The sequence below is a fragment of the Peromyscus californicus genome, unplaced genomic scaffold (assembly GCF_007827085.1).
Source record: "Peromyscus californicus insignis strain IS unplaced genomic scaffold, ASM782708v3 Scaffold_1__1_contigs__length_55948999, whole genome shotgun sequence".
Lineage (NCBI taxonomy): Eukaryota > Metazoa > Chordata > Mammalia > Rodentia > Cricetidae > Peromyscus > Peromyscus californicus.
Genome location: NW_026294492.1, coordinates 19,263,614 through 19,282,029, shown reverse-complemented (window position 1 = coordinate 19,282,029; position 18,416 = coordinate 19,263,614). Strand labels below are relative to the sequence as shown.

The 18,416-nt window shown below is 45.2% G+C and overlaps 1 protein-coding gene across 12 annotated transcripts in view; it reads left to right on the top strand.

The window, feature by feature from the left end:
* Positions 1-630: 630 nt before the first annotated feature.
* The window catches only part of Dtnb (dystrobrevin beta), a 193,176-nt gene continuing 175,390 nt past the window's right edge, over positions 631-18,416 (top strand). For all 12 annotated transcript variants that reach the window (XM_052746026.1, XM_052746036.1, XM_052746038.1 and 9 more), the window contains exons 1-3: positions 631-698; positions 8,777-8,857; positions 13,133-13,346. In XM_052746026.1, the coding sequence (XP_052601986.1) occupies positions 632-698; positions 8,777-8,857; positions 13,133-13,346 (362 nt within the window). In that variant the 5' untranslated portion in view covers position 631. The remainder of the gene's footprint in view (positions 699-8,776; positions 8,858-13,132; positions 13,347-18,416) is intronic.

Below are 18,416 nucleotides of genomic sequence, written 5' to 3'. Positions count from 1 at the left end.
AGGTAGCTGGGACTTGACACTTGGTTTTAACATCTGGCACAGCCTGAGTGCCAGCGTTAACTGCGATTGCTATGTGACAGAGAAGTTCCTTTGAGGCGCTCTCCAGCTTGGGGATGAATATCTTTTTGTTTAATATTTTATGTCTATCTTCTGTGTATAAATGGAAAACTTCGTGTTCTTTACTATGGGTTTTCATTCTGTTATATCTGAAACCATATTTAGCAGCATACTAATGTATGCGAAACAGTGGTGCAGAGGAAGCTGTCTCAGCGTACGCAGGGCTCTGTAAAGAAAAGAATCAAGTTGAAATGAGGGCCTCCTCAGCCAGGCATGGCGGTATGTGCCTGTAGCTCCAGCACTCATAAGGCTGGGGCAGGAGAACAGCTGTCAGTTCACCGTCAGTCTGGGCTATATCGTGAGGTCTAGAGCAGCCTGAGTGAGAGTGTGAGCCCCTAGAGGAGAGAAAAGCAGTCCCCCATTCTCAACTCAGGAACTAGGCATGTGAGCCCCTGTAAGCACCGAGCGTCCAGTGTCTTTAGAAGCTACGAGGTGGTGGGAGAACGGCTCACCTTCCTCGGCTTTGAGTCGTCACACCATGCCCTGGCTCATTGTGTCTTTGTTCATCTCTAGGATGATTGAGGAAGGTGGGAACAGGCGGAAGACCATGGCCGAGAAGAGGCAGCTCTTCATAGAAATGCGTGAGTGTCCAGGGGGTTTGTGTTTTGTCTGTCTGTCTGTCTATCTATCTATCTATCTATCTATCTATCTATCTATCTATCTACCTATCTACATGTCCTGGAACTTGCTCTGTAGACCAGACTGGCCTCGAACTCATAGAGACCCAGCTGCCTCTGCTTCCTGAGTGCTGGGATTAAAGGTGTGCGCCACCACCACCCCCTGGCTAGGTAATAGTTTTAATCAGTTAGAAATTGTATGTTAGAAGCCTTAGGGGCTGGAGAGGTGGCTCAGTGGTTAAGGACACTGACTGCTCTTTCAGAGGACCCAGGTTCAAATCCCAGCACCCATTAAAAAAAAGAAAAAAGAAAAAAGAAGCCTTAGAAAGGGAAGAATAGGAGTTACAGAATCACGGAGTTGGAGGACTCTAAGCCACAGCTAGTATTTTCCTTGAATTGACTTGAGGCTTGAGTTGATTTTTTTATTCTCCTCTCTCTCTCAGTCATCCCCCACTCCCCCACCCCTCTCCAGGGTCTTACTATACAGCTCTGGGTAGCTAGGAACTTGCTATGTAGACCAGGCTGGGCTTGAACTCACAGAGCTCTTGCCTGCTTCTGCCTCCTCAGTGCTTTGAATTGCTTTCTTAGTTAAGATGGTAAATAATAAGGTAGAGTGGAATGCCTGTGACTTTAAGTCATGCCTACTGTTTGGAACTCTTTCTGTAACTGTTGATACCATAAGCTTGCAGGTGGTGATAAGTAGTTAATAATTAATACATTACATAAATTACCTTTTTACTAGATGCCAGGCATGCAGTAGAGAGAACTAAGCGTTAGAACCCCAAAGAAAGAACTTTACTATCCACTTAAAAATCTCCTGTTTAAATTATATTGTGGCCGGGCGCTGGTGGCACACGCCTTTAATCCCAGCACTTGGGAGGCAGAGCCAGGCGGATCTCTGTGAGTTCGAGGCCAGCCTGGGCTACCAAGTGAGTTCCAGGAAAGGTGCAAAGTTACACAGAGAAACCCTGTCTCGAAAAACCAAAAAAAAAATTATATTGTGATATTTAAAAAAAAGGGGGCTGGAGAGATGACTCAGAGGTTAAGAGCACTGACTGCTCTTCCAGAGGTCATGAGTTCAGTTCCCAGCAACCACATGGTGGCTTACAACCATCTATAATGAGATCTGGTTCCCTCTTCTGGCATACAGGCAAAACTTGCAGAAAGAACACTGTTCATATAATAAATAAAATAAATCTTTAAAAAAAAAAAATCCCAAAACAGGGCCTGGAGGAATTGGGTGGTTCCCAGTATTTTGTTTTTTATGTGTTCGTGTGACTTTGATCATATGATACAGGCCACCTCACACTTGTTAGGTAAGAAATTTCTTTATAGTGTTGGTATGGATTAGTCTTTGGAAAACCGTGTGTGTGTGTGTGTGTGTGTGTGTGTGTGTGTGTATGTGTTTTCGAGACAGGATTTCTCTGTGTAGCTCTGGCTATCCTGGAACTCACTCTGTAGACCAGGCTGGCCTCGAACTCATAGAGGTCCACCTGCCTCTGCCTCTCCAGTGCTGGGATTAAACGTGTTTGCCACCACTGCCTACTGTAAACATTTTAAAAACATTTTTATGGGTACTACTGCAAAGCTGGGTCTGGGCATGTGGGCATGCGCCTGTCATCCTAGTACTCAGAGGTAAGGCAGGAGGACCATGATGAGTTCAAGGACAGCCTTGGCTACATACTGAGACCCTTATCTTAAAAAAAAAAAAAAAAAATTACAAAACTGGTATTGCATGGCCGAATCAGGAAATAGGAGGCAGAAACCCAGACTAGGAATGTCCACAAGGTACTTGAAGAATTCTGGAATTCTGCCTGTTATGCTGTAATTAACAGGTGAAGTTTCCAAAGATCTTTCGGCTCTCAGCATAGTTTGAATCTGTGGAGACTTAGTCGGTGGAGGCAGAGTTAGGCTCAGCTCAGAGGTGTAGGCTGACGACTGTTAGAGTCATAGAGAAGACATGTTGGCACCGAGGGCTAGTTATTTAAGGCAGGTGCTCCCCCCTGTCTCCTGCCCAAGGACACGAAGTGCAGTTGAGCTTACTTGAGGCCTGTGCACTGTCTCCCATCCCCCTCCCTCCTGTCTTCTCTCTCTTCACCGGGGTCTCATCCAAACAGGATTGATCTCACCATCCTCTTGTCTCAGCTTCCTGTGCTGGGATTACAGGTGTGTGTGCCCATGGCTGGTTCTGTCATTGAGTCGTGGATCCTGCTCCCCGAACCACAGGCTGTGCAGTTAGAATGTCTGGTCTGGATCTTGGTTTCCACGCTTAATGACCTTAGGCATATAATCTTGTATATCTATAACCTTGGGCAAGTTTCTTTCTTTCATTTAAAAATTTTATTATTATTATTATTATTATTATTATTATTATTATTATTATTTTATGTGCATCTGAGTGAGGGTCAGATGCCCCTGGAACTGGAGTTACAGACAGTTGTGAGCTGCCGTGTGGGTGCTGAGAACCAGGATCCTCTAGAAGAGCAGCCAGTGCTCTTAACCGCTGAGCCATTTCTCCAGCCCCCTCATTTAAAATTTCTTAAGAGTCTCTGGGACTTTACATTTATTCCTTCACTTATTCCCTGATAAATCTATTGATTGATTGATTGATTGCATGTGCATGCACATGCTCACATGCCATAGTGTGCACGTAGAGGTCAGAGGATGTTTTAGTTAGGGATATTATTGCTGTGATGAAACTTCTGGGGGAAAGGGTTTATTTCAGCTTACACTTCCAGATAACAGTCTATCACTGAAGGAAGTCAGGACAGGAACTCAAGCAGGACAGGACCCTGGAGGCAGGAGCTGATGCAGAGGCCATGGAGGGGTGCTGCTTACTGGCTTGCTTTCCCAGGTTTGCTCAGCTCAGCCTGCTTTTCCTCGCCCTCCTCCCCTCCCCCGTCAATCACTAATTAAGAAAATGTCTTATAGGCTTGTACACAGCCTGATCTTATGTTTTCTCAGTTGAGGATCCCTCCTCTCGGACAACTCTAGCTTGTGTCAAGTTGACATGAAACTCACCAGGATTGAGGACAACTTGCAGGAGTCAGTTGTTTTCTACTGTGTTCCAGGGATAGAACTCAGATTGTCAGGTTTGGTGGCAGGTGCCTTTACTTGATAGGTCATCTTGTCAGCCCTTAGGCCACGTTTCTTAATTTCCCCATCTATGGGTTAATACCGACATCATAGAATTCTTGTGGTTAGCTGTGATAACACAAGGAAAGTACTCTGCACAGTGCCTGACCAAGAATGTGATTAACTCTGAGTTTCTCTGTGTAGCCCCGGCTGCCCTGGAACCCGCTATGTAGATTAGGCTGGCCTCGAACTCACAGAGATCTGCCTGCCTCTGCCTCCCGAGTGCTGGGATTACAGGTGCGCGCCACCACCGCTGGGCTATGTTAAAATGTTTTAAAAGATTTTTAAGGATTTATTTTATGAATATGAGTATTTTGCCCTGCATGTATGTCTGTGTGTCACGTGTGTGACTGGTGTGTCCTTAGAGGTCAGAGAGGGCTTTGGATCTCCTGGAATTTGACTTACAGATGGTTGTGAGCTGTTTGAGGTGGGTGCTGAGAATCGAACCCGGGTCCTCTGCAAGAGCAACAAGTGCTCTCAGCCACTGAGCCATCTCTCCAGCGTCCATTTAAAACAATGTTTATCATCTTTTAAAAAAAAAGTTCTTAAAAATCATTTTGTGTAGGGCTGGAGAGATGGCTCAGAGGTGAAGAGCACTGGCTGCTCTTCCAGAGGTCCTGAGTTCAATTTCCAGCAACCACATGGTGACTCACAACCATCTGTAATGAGATCTGGTGTCCTCTTCTGGCATGCAGGCATACATGCAAGCAGAGCACTGTATATATAATAAATAAATTTAAAAAATCATTGTGTGTATGAGTGTTTTGCCTTCAAGTATGTCTATATACCACTTACATGCCTGGTGCCAGCAGACGGCACCTAACCACCTGGAACTGGAGTGACAACCGTTGTGAGTTGCCATGTGGGGGATGGGTGTGAACATTGTTATGACAGTTATGAGCTATGTGGGTGGTAGGTGTGAAAATTGTGCCTAGGCCAGAAGATGGCACCTAGTCACCTGGACTAGGAGTTACAACAATTATGAGCCATGTAGGTGCTAGGAACAAACTTGAGTAGCCAGTATTCCTAACTGCTGAGCCGTCTCTCCAGCCCTCTTATTGTTCTGTTTTGAACTCAGGCAATAAGCACCTGATACGTTGTGCTAGAGCCGAGCTCAAGTCTATCAGTGTGCCCTAGATCACACTGTATGTGATCTAGATTAAACCATATAAATCCGTGCCACATCCCCGCTCAGAATTAGCCTAGTTGTTCCTTGTTAACTCCATAAGAGAGTTCTGGCTCCAGACTATGCCTTTGGGCCCGTTTCTTGCCTTGTTCACAAGTTCCCAGTTTCTATTTCTTGCTTGTGTTAACTTTTTGTTGCCTGAGATGATCGACTTATAAAGAGGAAACTTTGGTTTGTCTCGAAGCTTGGTGGTTTCAGGTTTTTAATTGGCACCCCCCCCCCATTCCTTTTATTTTTATTTTTTTTACAGTGCCAGGCTGTGAACATTGGGCCTCCAGCATGTGAGGTAAATGTACCCACGGCGGGCCGGCCACACGGGAAAACCGTGTTTTTCCATAGCGGCATATAAATAAATAACAATGGCCAGTTGCAATGAATAACCTTCAGTAAACTCACTCCTATCTGCTACACCTGGGAGGGGCATGAAGAAAGCATAATCCAAGAACAGTTCAGTGTTTTGAAGAAACTGCTTGGCGTTTTCTTGCAAGCACCCAGACTCCCCTTGCACGACTCCATTCTTGGACTGTGTTCCCGTATTTGTTCACCTCCCATTGGTGTTTTGATTGTGTGTGTGTGTGACTGTAACTGTGCCAGCTTCCATGTGTCCTGCCTAGTGTGTGTCTCCTGTAAACAGCATAAGTAGATTGTTTTAAAAATCTGGGGCTGGGGATGTAGAGCAGTGGAGAGTTCTTGCTTAGCATATGGTGAGACCCCCCAGGTTCAACCTTCAGTACCAGGGGTGGGAGCGGGGAAGCCAGTGTGACAGCCTGCCCGTGCCCCATCGCTGCTTTATTCTGTTTGACCTTTGTGGGTGTGAATATCACTACATTTTATGTTTTATGACTTTACTTCAGTTCTGTGTGTGTGTGTATGTGTGTGTGTGTATGTGTGTGTGTGTGATTTGTGTACATAGGTACATGTGTGTGTAAATGTGCATTTTGTTTTATTTTTTTGACAGTTTTTTGCTGGGACTTGAGGCTCAGGGGTTACGGGCTAGCTGGCCAGTGAGCCCCAAGGACGCATCTTGTCTTTGCATCCCCAGCCCTGGAATTGCAAGCCTGTAACAGCATGCCTGGCTTTTTATGTGGGTCCCGAGGAGCTGAACTTGGCTCCTCATGCCCGCAAAGCAAGCACTCTATTGACTAAGTCCTCTCCCCAGTGCGACTGAGTCCTTCCTTACTGTTCTCTCCCTTCCTGCCTCCTCTTGGGCAAGTTGAGCTTTACATCTCACAGTTTCCCTTCATTTGAGTGTGCCTGAGATACTCTTTTTGGTTACCTTGGAAGTTATAACATCAATTCATGCAAAGTCCAAGCTTACTAATATTTGTGACCTCATTGAAAGTAATACAGGTGCATTACTTCTTTGTGAAGTAATGCTGTCTTTTAAAAACATGTCATTATTTTTATAATAATCACTTTTTCGGAAATACAATCCATTTTATTATTTTTCTTTCCTGTGTGTGCCATATTTTTGTTGTTGTTGTTGTTAAATCCAGATTTTAAGACTATGCATATGTGTGGGTGCCAGAAGAGGACTTTAGATTCCCTGGCACAGTATTTACAAGTGGTCGTGAGCCACCTAATGTGGGTGCTGAGAGCTGAACTCTGGACCTCTGCAAGGACAGTAAGTGCTCTTAACTGCTGAGCTATTTCAACAGTTCCTAAATCCAGATGTTTTAACACGTAAATCCAGGGGAAGCCAGGCTTGTGCTCCATTTCTTCCATTTTTCCTTGTGAATGTTGTCTCATTTTTCCTAGTTCACTCATGGAGGCAGTCACCCTTCAGTGCTCTCAGGGTTTCATCTTTCCCCGGGATTTTTAATCCTCCTGCCAAGGGGACAGACATCCTTGATGCTGCGCCTTTGCTAGTACTCTGTTTCATGTGTACGAGGGCATGCTAGAGCATGCGTGTGGAGGTTAGAGGGCAGCATTCGGGACTCGGGTCTCTCCCTCACATGCAGGTTGTCGAGGATTAATACCCGCTGAACTACTTCACAGGCCCTGCACTACTATTCTCGTGGAAAAAAAAAATTATTTGAAATGCTTACAGTAGTTTAAGCAACACAGACACATAGTTCTATGAACTCTACGTTTTAGTCCATTTCTGCTTCTAATAACATAACATGCAGACTAAGTAATAAAGAAAAGGTTTATTTTGGCTCATGGTTCTGGCCTGAGTTGCAGAGCCGCATCTGGAGATGTCCTTCTTGCTGGCAGGGTCCTGAAGTGGGTGAGGACACTGCCTCGTGAGAGATAGGGAGTGAGTCGTGAGTCTTCTGGCCTCTTCCTCTGCTGGCGGTGGTTTTTATTCATTTATTTATTTTTTAAATTTAGGGTCTCACTCTAGCTCATGTGGCTTCCTATCTCAGCCTTCCAAGTGCTGAGATTACAGGAATGTGCTACTCGCCCTGGCTCTGGTTCTCTCTCTCTCTCAACTTTATTTTTATTTTATGTGCATGGATATTTTGCCTGCATGTACGTCTGTGCACCACTTGTATGCCCGTGGAGTCCAGAAGCCAGCATGGGATCTCTTGGAGCTGGAGTTACAGGTGGTTGTTATCCACCACATTCAAATACAAATGAAAGGAAATGCTTTTTACTTTTTAAAAATCTAATTTTTACCTTTTTTTTGGGGGGGGAGGGGGGAGGGCAGAGTCTCATTATATAGTCTAGGTTGGCCTGGAACTTGCTATGTAGATCAGGTTGGCCTTGAACTCAGAGATCTGCTGGCCTCTGCCTACTGAGTGTTGTGATTAAGGATGTGTGCCACCAGACTCAATACTTTTTACTCCTTGATGGGAGCTTACAGCAGCCAGCCCTGGTACTCCATGCCTGTCATGGCAGCACTCAGGAGGATGAGACAAGGAAGATCCCAAGGTTGAGGTCAGGCTGGGTACACAGTAAGCTCAAGGCCAATGCTACTTCATGAGACTCGGTTGAATAAAAAATGGTCTGGCGGTGTAGCTCTGAGGCAGAGCACTTGCTGGGCATATTCCCTGAATTCAGTTCCCAGCACTTGAGGTGGTGGTGGCTTTTTAGGGGAAGGGGTATAGTATACTAGAAGCAAAGACGTACCATTGTGACCGACTTGAGCAAAGGACAGTCTGCTACAGAGCGAGGAGGGGACCTTAGAGTTAGCTGTTACAGTTCCCTCTACCCATGAAGCCACACGCTGAAAAAGAGATCTGCAGTGTGGCCACGGATGGGTTTATAGTCAGACTGAGGGCTGCAGATTAGAGATCTCCTCTTGTCAGTCTCCCTGCCTGTTTGAGATGGGTCTCACTGTGTAATCTAGGCTGGCCTTGAGCTTGTAGCAATCCCCCTGTCTCAGTAACACTCTTCTTCTCCTCCTCCCTCTTCGATAGGGTTTCTCTGTGCATCCCTGTCTGCCCTGGAACTAGCTTTGAAGAACAGGCTGGCCTCAAACTCACAGAGATCCCCTTGCCTCTACCTCCTGAGTGCTGGTGTTTACCTTCTTGACTCTCCTCTCCTCCACTGTCCCTTCCTAATCCTTCAGCTCACTACCTGAAGACACTGTGTGTTCCTCCTCTTGGAGTTCTCTCTAAGGCACAACTGTGGCAGCGTCTTGGCATGTAGTAGGCACAGGCAAGGTGTTTCCTCATCTCTTCTCTTTGTATATGTCACGGTGGAACCACACTTCTATGGTACAGTGTATGGACTGCTGAGTACAGCTCAGCTTTTTACTGTGTCCTCTTCTCAGGTGCTCAGAATTTTGATGTCATACGACTATCAACTTACAGAACAGCTTGCAAGTTACGATTCGTACAGAAGCGATGCAACCGTAAGTCATTTCTTATTTCTTTGATGGGCAGATAGGGTTCCTGGTATTATGAAATAATTTTAATACCTTTCAGGCATACTATGAGGTTAGTTGAATTCTGTTTGTCTTTTTGTAAATAATTTATCTTTATTATTTTTAAATCATGTATGTATATAAGTGTATGTCTACATGTGGGTTCGTGCACATAAATGTGGATGCTCCCAGAGGCCGGATGTAGGCGGAGTTTTTCTGTTCCGCCAGTCAGCTCTGTCCAACCAGCTGGCTCCCAAATAACCACACAAAGACTTACTATTAATTATAAATGCTTGGTTGATAGCTCAGGCTTATTACTGACTAGCTCTTACAATTTAAATTAGCCCATATTTCTTTTTTTTTTTTTTTTTTTAGGTTTATTTATTTATTATGTGTACAGTGTTCTACCTGCATGTCAGAAGAGGGCACCAGATCTCATTTTAGATGGTTGTGAACCACCATGTGGTTGCTGGGATTTGAACTCAGGACCTCTGGAAGAGCAGCCAGTGCTCTTCACCTCTGAGCCATCTCTCCAGCCCTAGCCCATATTTCTTATCTACGCTCTACCATGTGGCGGTGCCTTTTTTCGGTCTGGCGTATTCATCTCCTGCTTCCTCTGAATCTGGCTGGCAACGCTAGTCCTCTTCTTCCCAGCATTCTCCCTGTCTGGCTCTCCCACCTAACCTCTACCTGCCCAACTGTTGGCCATGTAGCCTTTTATTAAACCCATCAGAAGGTTCCTTGGCAAAGGCACATCTTCACAGTGTACCAAATGACTATTCCACAGCAGCCAGAGGCATAGGACCCCTTGGAGCTGGGGTTGCAGACAGCTGTGGGCCACCTGACATGGTTGCTGGGATCTGAACCTGGGTCCTGTGGAGGAGCAGTAAGTGCTTTTAACCACTGAGCCAACTCTCCAGCCCCAATTCATTCTGTTTGTCTTAAATATTTATCAGAATATAAGCTTTGTAAATGGAATGCATTTGATGACATATTCCTGTTTCCCTTAAAATGCTTAACAAGCCGGGCGGTGGTGGCGCACGCCTTTAATCCCAGCACTCGGGAGGCAGAGGCAGGCGGATCTCTGTGAGTTCGAGGCCAGCCTGGTCTACAGCGCGAGATCCAGGAAAGGCGCAAAGCTACACAGAGAAACCCTTTCTCGAAAAACCAAAAAAAAAAAATGCTTAACAAAATTGATGTTATAAATAATGTTGTTAGAATGTATTTTTTATTACATTTTTATTTACTCTGTGTGTGTGTGTGTGTGTGTGTGTGTGTGTGTGTGTGTGTGTGTGTGTGTTCACGTTATAGTTCACAGAGGGCAGAGAACAACTTTTAGGAATCCTTTCTTTCTGCCCTGTGGGTTCCAGATACCAAACTCAGGTCCTCAAGGGTTACACATGTGCCTTGACTCGCTGAGCTGTGGAGCCTGCTCCAGCCCTGACTCGCTGAGCTGTGGAGCCTGCTCCAGCCCTGACTCGCTGAGCTGTGGAGCCTGCTCCAGCCCTGACTCGCTGAGCTGTGGAGCCTGCTCCAGCCCTGACTCGCTGAGCTGTGGAGCCTGCTCCAGTTATTAGGACTTGGAATTAGTTATCAGTTCTGAGAGGACAGACTAGTAATGCCATTTAAGTGGGAGAAAGTCTTTTGTACAGCATTAGTATAGTTACTAACTTCTGAAAGAAAGGCCTTGGTGTTTTGATACAGATGCAGTGAAAATTGATTTTCTTGATTGAATTTAGTATAACACAAATCAACTTTTTAAAACAAGTATTGGCTATCATGTGGATTACAAAATATGTACAGATATATGTGTGCATGAATATTCTTTTACTGTCTGTGAGCGCTAACTGGGAATGGTATGGATTTTTGAAAAATCAAAGTCCACCTCCAGTAACATATCTCCTCCTACAAGGCTAAACCTCCTTATCCTTCCAAAATAGTGCCACCAACCTGGGACCAAGCATTCAAATATATGATGAGGCTATAGGTCCATTCTCATTTAAACCACCATGGTAATGTCCGAAAAACTGTATTCTTTTCCTTCCCCGTGTGTTGTACATTCATTCTACTGTGAGTTTTTCTGTGTGTGGATGTGCAGCATGAGCAGAATTAGCTTTCAGTGTTGTCTGTGTCTGTGTTTTATTGTTTTTATACCGTTTATTGAAAAGTCACCCTTTTTCTTTACTGCCAAAGGTCCTCATATTCATCCATTAGGAGACAAGTGTAGGGGCCGGAGAGATGGCTCAGTGGTTCAGCGCACTGGCTGCTCTTGTAGAGGGCCTGTGTTCACTTCCCAGCTCCCACACGGTGGCTCACAGCTGCCTCTTCTGTTCTGGGGATCTGATGCCCTGTCTAACCTCCACAGGTATCAGGCACACATGTGGCGAATAAGCATACACGCAGGGCAAAGCATTGATACCATAACAGTAAATAAAGATATAAAATAAAAAAAAGAAGAGTGCAGGATGGTCCAGTAGTGTTCTCATGTGAGAATGTGGCTCAGTAGTTAAGAACACTTGCCGTTCTTTCACAGACCTGGGTTCTATTCCAGCACCCACGTGATGCCTCACAACTATCTGGACACCCTCTTCTGTCCCGTGGCATCTGTGAACCCTGCATGCTTGTCATACATAGACATACACGCAGGCAAACATTCATATACATAATTTTTTTTACAAGGTTACATTCTTCATTGAGTTTATTCTCTCCTACCTCCTCTATCTCTCAAACTTATGGTCTCATTTTCTTTAATTGTTGTTGTGGTTATGTGCATGTGTATGCACATGCATGTCTGTGTCCATGTATTCCTAAATAAAATACCGTTTGCCCAGTCTATATAGTATTTCTTGTGTTTATATGTTTCAGAGCTGACTACTTGGTATCAGGTAACCAATTTGGGGGCCTCTTCCCTAGGGGAGACTATTTCCCCATCTCAATATTCCTTAGTTGTCTGTAGTTCTCTGTCCAGGGTTGAGGCCCCATAGGTTTTCTAACACATTGGCATGTCTGTTGGTGTTGTTGTCCTTGTTCAGGTCTTGTTTAGGCACCCATGTTGTTGAAACTTCATGGTGTAGCTTTCCTGTCATAGCTAAAAGACACTCTCACAGCAGACTTCCTGGTCCCCTGATTCTGGGAATCTTTCCACCCCCTCTTTGGTGCTGTTCTCTGAGCCTTAGATATAGGAGTTGTGTTGTTCATGTGACAGTTGTGATATGCAACACATGATTGCTTACTTGTACTCTGCAGTTTCATTGGTTGTGGTTTTCTGTAACAGACTTAGTCTGGCTAGACCCTGGTGCCAGCTGTGGAGGACCTGGCCAGGCAGGCGTACATATCTGGTTGTCATGTACCTGGCCTTTTACATGGGTGCTTGGGATTTGGACTCACGTCCTCGTGGTTGCATAGTAAATGCTCAGGCTCACTGATCATCCACCACATCTAGCCCCCTGGCCATAGAGAGTGAAGTTTGAGATGCAAAATGTTACTGAAGTTGCCAGACTAATATTACAAAATAAAGGTCATTCAGGATGATGTAGCAAATTGCTAAACAAGCTGAAAATTGGGCTGGCTCAGTGGTTAAAGGCACTTGTTTGTCACCAAGCTTGATGGGTGCCGTGAGTTGAATCCCCAGAGTCCACAGGGTGGAAGAATCAACTCTTAAATATTGTCCTTTGACCTCTATACGTGTGCTGTGGCATGCACATATCCACCCACACACATACCAATAGCCCTACACTTAAATCAATGTAGCAAAAATTTGTTTTAAAAGAGGCAAGTTCTTAGGAGTAATTCTTCATATATTTTTCCTTTCATATCATCAACTGATAGAGGTCACATAGATCACTATTTACAAAGACCTGAAACACCAGTTACTTGAAGGAAGTCCCAGGTGGTCAGCCCTGTTCTGGGGCCGCTCCTTGATGTCCATAATGAACATTCTGTATCCTGTCGTGGAATGGGTTTCTCAGTGTTGTCTAAGGAGTTTCTGTCTTTTCTTTTTCCTTTTTTTTCTTCAAGTTAACATTTCTCTATGTAGCCCTGACTTGTCCTGGCACTTGCTCTGTAGCCCAGGCTGGCCTCAAACTCACAGAGATCCTCCCGCCTCTGCCTCCCAAGTGCTGGGATTAAAGATGTGTGCCACCACTCACTCCCAGCTGAGTCTCTTTATTTTAAGCTTAAAAAATTAGTTGCTCAGTTTAAATGTCCAGGTGTGGGGTGGCACTGTCCTTTAAAATGGTTGACAGTTTATTTTCTTTGGTTTAGTTCATCTCGTTGATATCTGGAACATGATTGAAGCTTTCCGAGACAATGGCCTTAACACCCTGGACCATACCACTGAGATCAGTGTGTCCCGCCTCGAGACCGTCATCTCCTCCATCTACTATCAGTTGAACAAGCGCCTTCCTTCTACTCACCAAATCAGCGTGGAGCAGTCCATCAGCCTCCTCCTCAACTTTATGATCGCCGCCTATGACAGGCTAGTACCTCATACGCTCACTTTTAAATCGTGCCCATCTCCTCATCGCCCCCCCCACGCTGCCTTGCTGACAGCTTAGTTGAGGTGAATTACTCAGCCTACATCCTCCCACATTCCGGACAGTCACTGCTGGCCTCTGGTGTGCCACAGGTCTGTCACAGATGGGGAATCACCCACTTGAGTCATATCATTGGCTAAAATGATAGGCACTTTAGCAGACCTGTTCGCTCTCCAAGAATTAAGGAACATGCTTAAGCTTTGAACATGGTGATGTGGCTTTCTAGTTGACTTTAAGGCTAATCTTTCTTTACTCTGCAACACCAAACGCCTGTAGACTGAAGTTTTCTCCTGAACGTCTAAGAGTCAGTTTCAGACTTTTTCAGTTTGACGCACTGTGCGGTAGACTTTGCAAGAAGAGCAAGAGACCACTTGAGTGTAGCAAAATTAAAGTGGAAAGGACTTCCTCAGTTATAAAAGGCAAAGCAGAACCAAGCCAGTCCTGAAGGGTGGAATGTGGAGGAATAGTTCTGTTCCAGGAGCCAAGAGTTCCTGTCTCATCTCACTGTGGTTCTATTGACCATTGGGTTTGGATGGATACATTCTCTTGCAATTTCAAACCCTTGATAGAAATTGATGTTCTTTGTGACCAAGTAGCATTTGATCATGGCCCTGATTGGCCAGGGCTAGTTAGGAGCTTCTTAGGGGTATAGCTTTTCCACTCTCAGGCAAGTCTGAACAAGTCCCAGGCTTTGTCCTTATTTGGTTATTACCTGTGGGGTGGTGGTGGGGGCCGGTAAGGGGAGCGTGCCTTGTCCAGTGTCAGGGGCATTGGTGATTGATTGTCCTTTGTTTGTGAACTGAGGCCCAGTTCTTAACTGTGTTTTTAGGGCCTGTCATGAATTCACCTGGCCTTCTCAGTCTCAAGGCAGGAAGGTGGAGATAGAGGTCTCCTGATGTGCTCCTCTGGCTTCTGCGTGTACATGCATGGCCTCAGACAACCACACACACACACACACACACACACACACACACACACACACACACACACACGGGGAGGGGGCAGAATAACTGGACAGTTTATCAGAAGAAACAGAGAAGGGCTGTGTAGACTCTCCAGGTTCATTCCCCAGTACTGCCAAAAGAGAGAGGGGGTATGTGTGTGTGGGTGTGGGGGGGCATGAATGGAAGAGCAGGCTAGACAGAACTCGTCGATGCAGAGAGATGAAGAGGAAGGGGTGCACTGTGTTAGAGGGGGGCTTGGTAATTTTTGGGTCAGTATGTCTACACCTGACATTGGATGTCAGAATATGTTATCACGTCTTTACCAATTCTGAGATCTGATAAGAAGTTAGCTCTCCAGAAGTTTAAAATTGGCATCCTTGTACTGGAAACAAGAAAGGACCTGATTATTAAATCCTTCAAAGTTTAGCCACTTTATTGAATGGGCGTATTTATTGCTTAGGGTGGGGTGTTCCTTTGATATGTAGATTACCTAGTCACTTATTTTAATTGAGTCTTTCATATTTTGTATTCATAATTCTTCAAAATTAGAAATTGAATTCAATAATTAATTATTCTTAATTTCTTTTTGCCTTCAGATTTATAGTCAGTATTTTTGTCCAAATGTTTTCTGAGTGGTATCGTAGATTATAAAACTCCCATACATGTTAGGGACAATTGGAGTATAGGATTTTATTCCTTAAGTGAATATTTTCTGAGGATTTATTTTATTTTACTTTTTTAAAAGATGAGAGTTTTGCCAGGCGGTGATGACACACACCTTTGATCCCAGCACTCGGGAGGCAGAGGCAGGCGGATCTTGGAGTTGGAGGCCAGCCTGGTCTACAGAGCGAGTTCCAGGAATCCTGTCTCGAAAAACAAAACAAAGCAAAAAGATGAGAGTTTTAAATACTGTTGGAGAACTAAAAAAGAGCAGGCCTCTGTGTGTAGGACTGAGTAAAAGCCACAAGGAGGAATGAAAACAATCACAAACCCATTTTCATCCCCATGGTCTCTCACACCACAGGTGCTGATGTCCTGTGGTCTGCTCAAGCTGAGAGGCCCATGAAAGAGCCATGCAAGGAAATTTGCATTCCTAGCATGCAGAGATGGGGAGGCCGCCTCATTTCCTGCCAGATTTACATTCTGGGGCTGTTACTTACAACCCCCTTTCTGTTTCCTGCCTGCTTGTTAGTTTAGCAACTTAGATCCCAGGCAGAGAAAGTCCATGATAACAGGGGCCTGCAAGGAAGCCAGCCCTGTGCTTCCTCTGGCTGCATTTCCTCAAGCTGCTCCTGGCTTAGTCCTGTAGCATGAGTCTTAAAGGGTCTTATTAGTAAAAACAAACCTGGAGCCAGGTATTGGGGTGAACGCTGGAAGATCAGAGAGATGAACACAAGCCACAGATGACCTCACCTCACCTATTCCTCAGCTCATCTTGTTTCCTCAAACTGGAAGCCTCTGAGTCCTCATCTGAATGGCTCTCAGCTGAACTGCTGCTAAAAGCCTAAAAGCTTAACCAGCTCTAGTTCCTGGTCCTCACGCCTTACTTACCTTTCTGCTTCCTGCCATCACTTCCTGGGATTAAAGGCATGAGTCACCATGCCTGGCTGTTTCCAGTGTGGCTTTGAACTCACAGAGATCCAGACAGATCTCCACCTTTGGAATGCTAGGATTAAAGGCATGTGTGCCACCATTTTCTGGCCTCTATATCTAGTGGCTGTTCTGTTCTCTGACCACAGATAAGTTTATTAGGATGCACAATATATTGGGGGACACAACATCACCACATAGTCCTCTTCTTGTGTCAGTTTTATCCTTGGGCTGACTTCAGAAGGATGCCTGCCATCGGGTCCTACCAAAGCCTCCTCCTTCCACACCTAGGTAAAGGGAGAGAGGGGAAGAGCCAGCTTTTCTGAACATCAAACAGAAGTACCCAGGCTTCCCTCCAGACCTGTGCCCTTAAGTATGTCGTGCAAGGGTTCTGTCTTACACTCAGGCTGTCAGGGTGTGTACCCCTGGGGCACAGGTTGTTTAGTTCTGACCCTGACTGTAGGCTTCCATGTGGTGAGCGTGGATGATCTAGGTGTCCAGCGAGCTATTCTATGGCTTGGTGCTCATTGCCACGAAGCCTCATGCACACTGTAAGCTTGTGGATCCCTTTGTCAGGAAATGGCCCAAGTGCCCGGCAGTTCCTGAAACTTGAAACCCGAGAGTCACTCACGTTGTCTTCTCCCAGAGTCCACATGCAGTCAGTCAGTACTGAGTTCTTTCTGTCACATCTCCCTCCTGATCAGCTCTCCATCTATGTACCTCCCTGTAGAGTCCCGCCCCCCACCATCCGAGCCGTCCTCAGCTTCTCCTGAGCAGATGCATTGCTCTTCACTAACTCCCCCCCATATACATCTTCGCTCCCTCATTCATTCATTCCTAGAAATAATAAATTCATGCACTCACTCTCTACCCCAAGGATCGGAACACTGGCAGTAACTTTTTTTTTTTTTTTTTTTTTTTTTTAAATTTGAGACAGGGTTTCTCTGTACAGCTTTGGAGCCTGTCCTGGAACTCACTCTGTAGACCAGGCTGGCCTCGAACTCACAGAGATCTGCCTGCCTCTGCCTCCCGAGTGCTGGGATTAAAGGCGTGTGCCACCACCGCCTGGTCACTGGCAGTAACTTCTAATACCTCTGTTTTGTCTGGTCCCATCCCACTGACCTGTGCCTTGCAGGTGAGTAGGCTCCTGATTTGCTTTATCACTTTCAAAAGCTTCTCAAAAAAAAAAGTTTTTTCAAATTAGGCATGGTGGCACTTGTCCATAATGTACCACCCAGGAGGCAGAGGCAGGAGGATTAGGAATTCAGGTTATCTTCTGCAACAGAATGACTTCAAAGCCAGCCTGGGCAACATGAGACCTTGCTTCAAACAGTCTGCTGGCCTCCTCAATTAACCTTAGATTTTTCACGTTTAAAGATATAACCGAAGCACTGTTTGGTGCTGTTTTGGTTTTTTCCTTATTCCCCTCCCACCTCCCTTCCTTTCTTTCTGGTACAGGGATTGAACCCAGGGCTGTATGAATGCAAGCGTTTCTACCATTCTACACCTGTGAGCTGTGCCCACAGTCTGAGTATTGCTTAGTTTTAGACTTTTTTATTTTATTTTTTGAGACAGGGTTTCTCTAGGATCCTTGGTTGTCCTGGAACTCACTCTGTAGACCAGCCTGGCCTCGAACTCAGAGATCTGCCTGCCTCTGCCTCCCGAGTGCTGGGATCAAAGGCATACACCACCACCACCACCTGGCTTACTTATTTTTAAAGATAAGGTCTCATTATGTAGCCCAGGCTGGCCTGGAACTTCACGGAGATCCCCCTGCCTCTGTCTCCTGAAGGCTGGGATTAAAGGCGTGCGCCACCATCCTGGCTTTTGTTGATGTTAGTTGTAAAAAGACTGCTATACACTGTATAACGTAAAGACTTAAGGGTGATAGCCCTTAAAATTATTTCATCTGTCTGTCTTCCTTTGTTTCTCTTTATATCTTTTTTTTTTTTTTTTTTTTTTTTTTGGTTTTTCGAGACAGGGTTTCTCTGTGTAGCTTTGCGCCTTTTCCTGGAACTCACTTGGTAGTCCAGGCTGGCCTCAAACTCACAGAGATCCGCCTGGCTCTGCCTCCCGAGTGCTGGGATTAAAGGTGTGCGCCACCACCGCCCGACTGTTTCTCTTTATATCTTAATGATGACAGCATGTGCTTTTGGTTTTGCAAAGCCTAGTATTAAATGGCACTATTATAATTCTTTTCCTGGGTAATGTATTTTTATTTATGTCTATTTGTATTATTGTGATTGTGCATTTTTGTTTTGTATATCTCTAAAACTAAGCAGATATTTAGAATCCTTTTACTATTATTATTATTTTATGTGTGTGCGTTTTTTCTGAAGTGTTATGTCTGTGCACCACATGCATTCCCGGGGGCTGTGCAGGCCAGGAGAGGGCATCAGAGCCCCTGTTACAGATGGTTGGGAGCCACCACATGGGTGCTAGGAATCAAACTTAGGTCAGTTGGAAGAGCAGATTTAT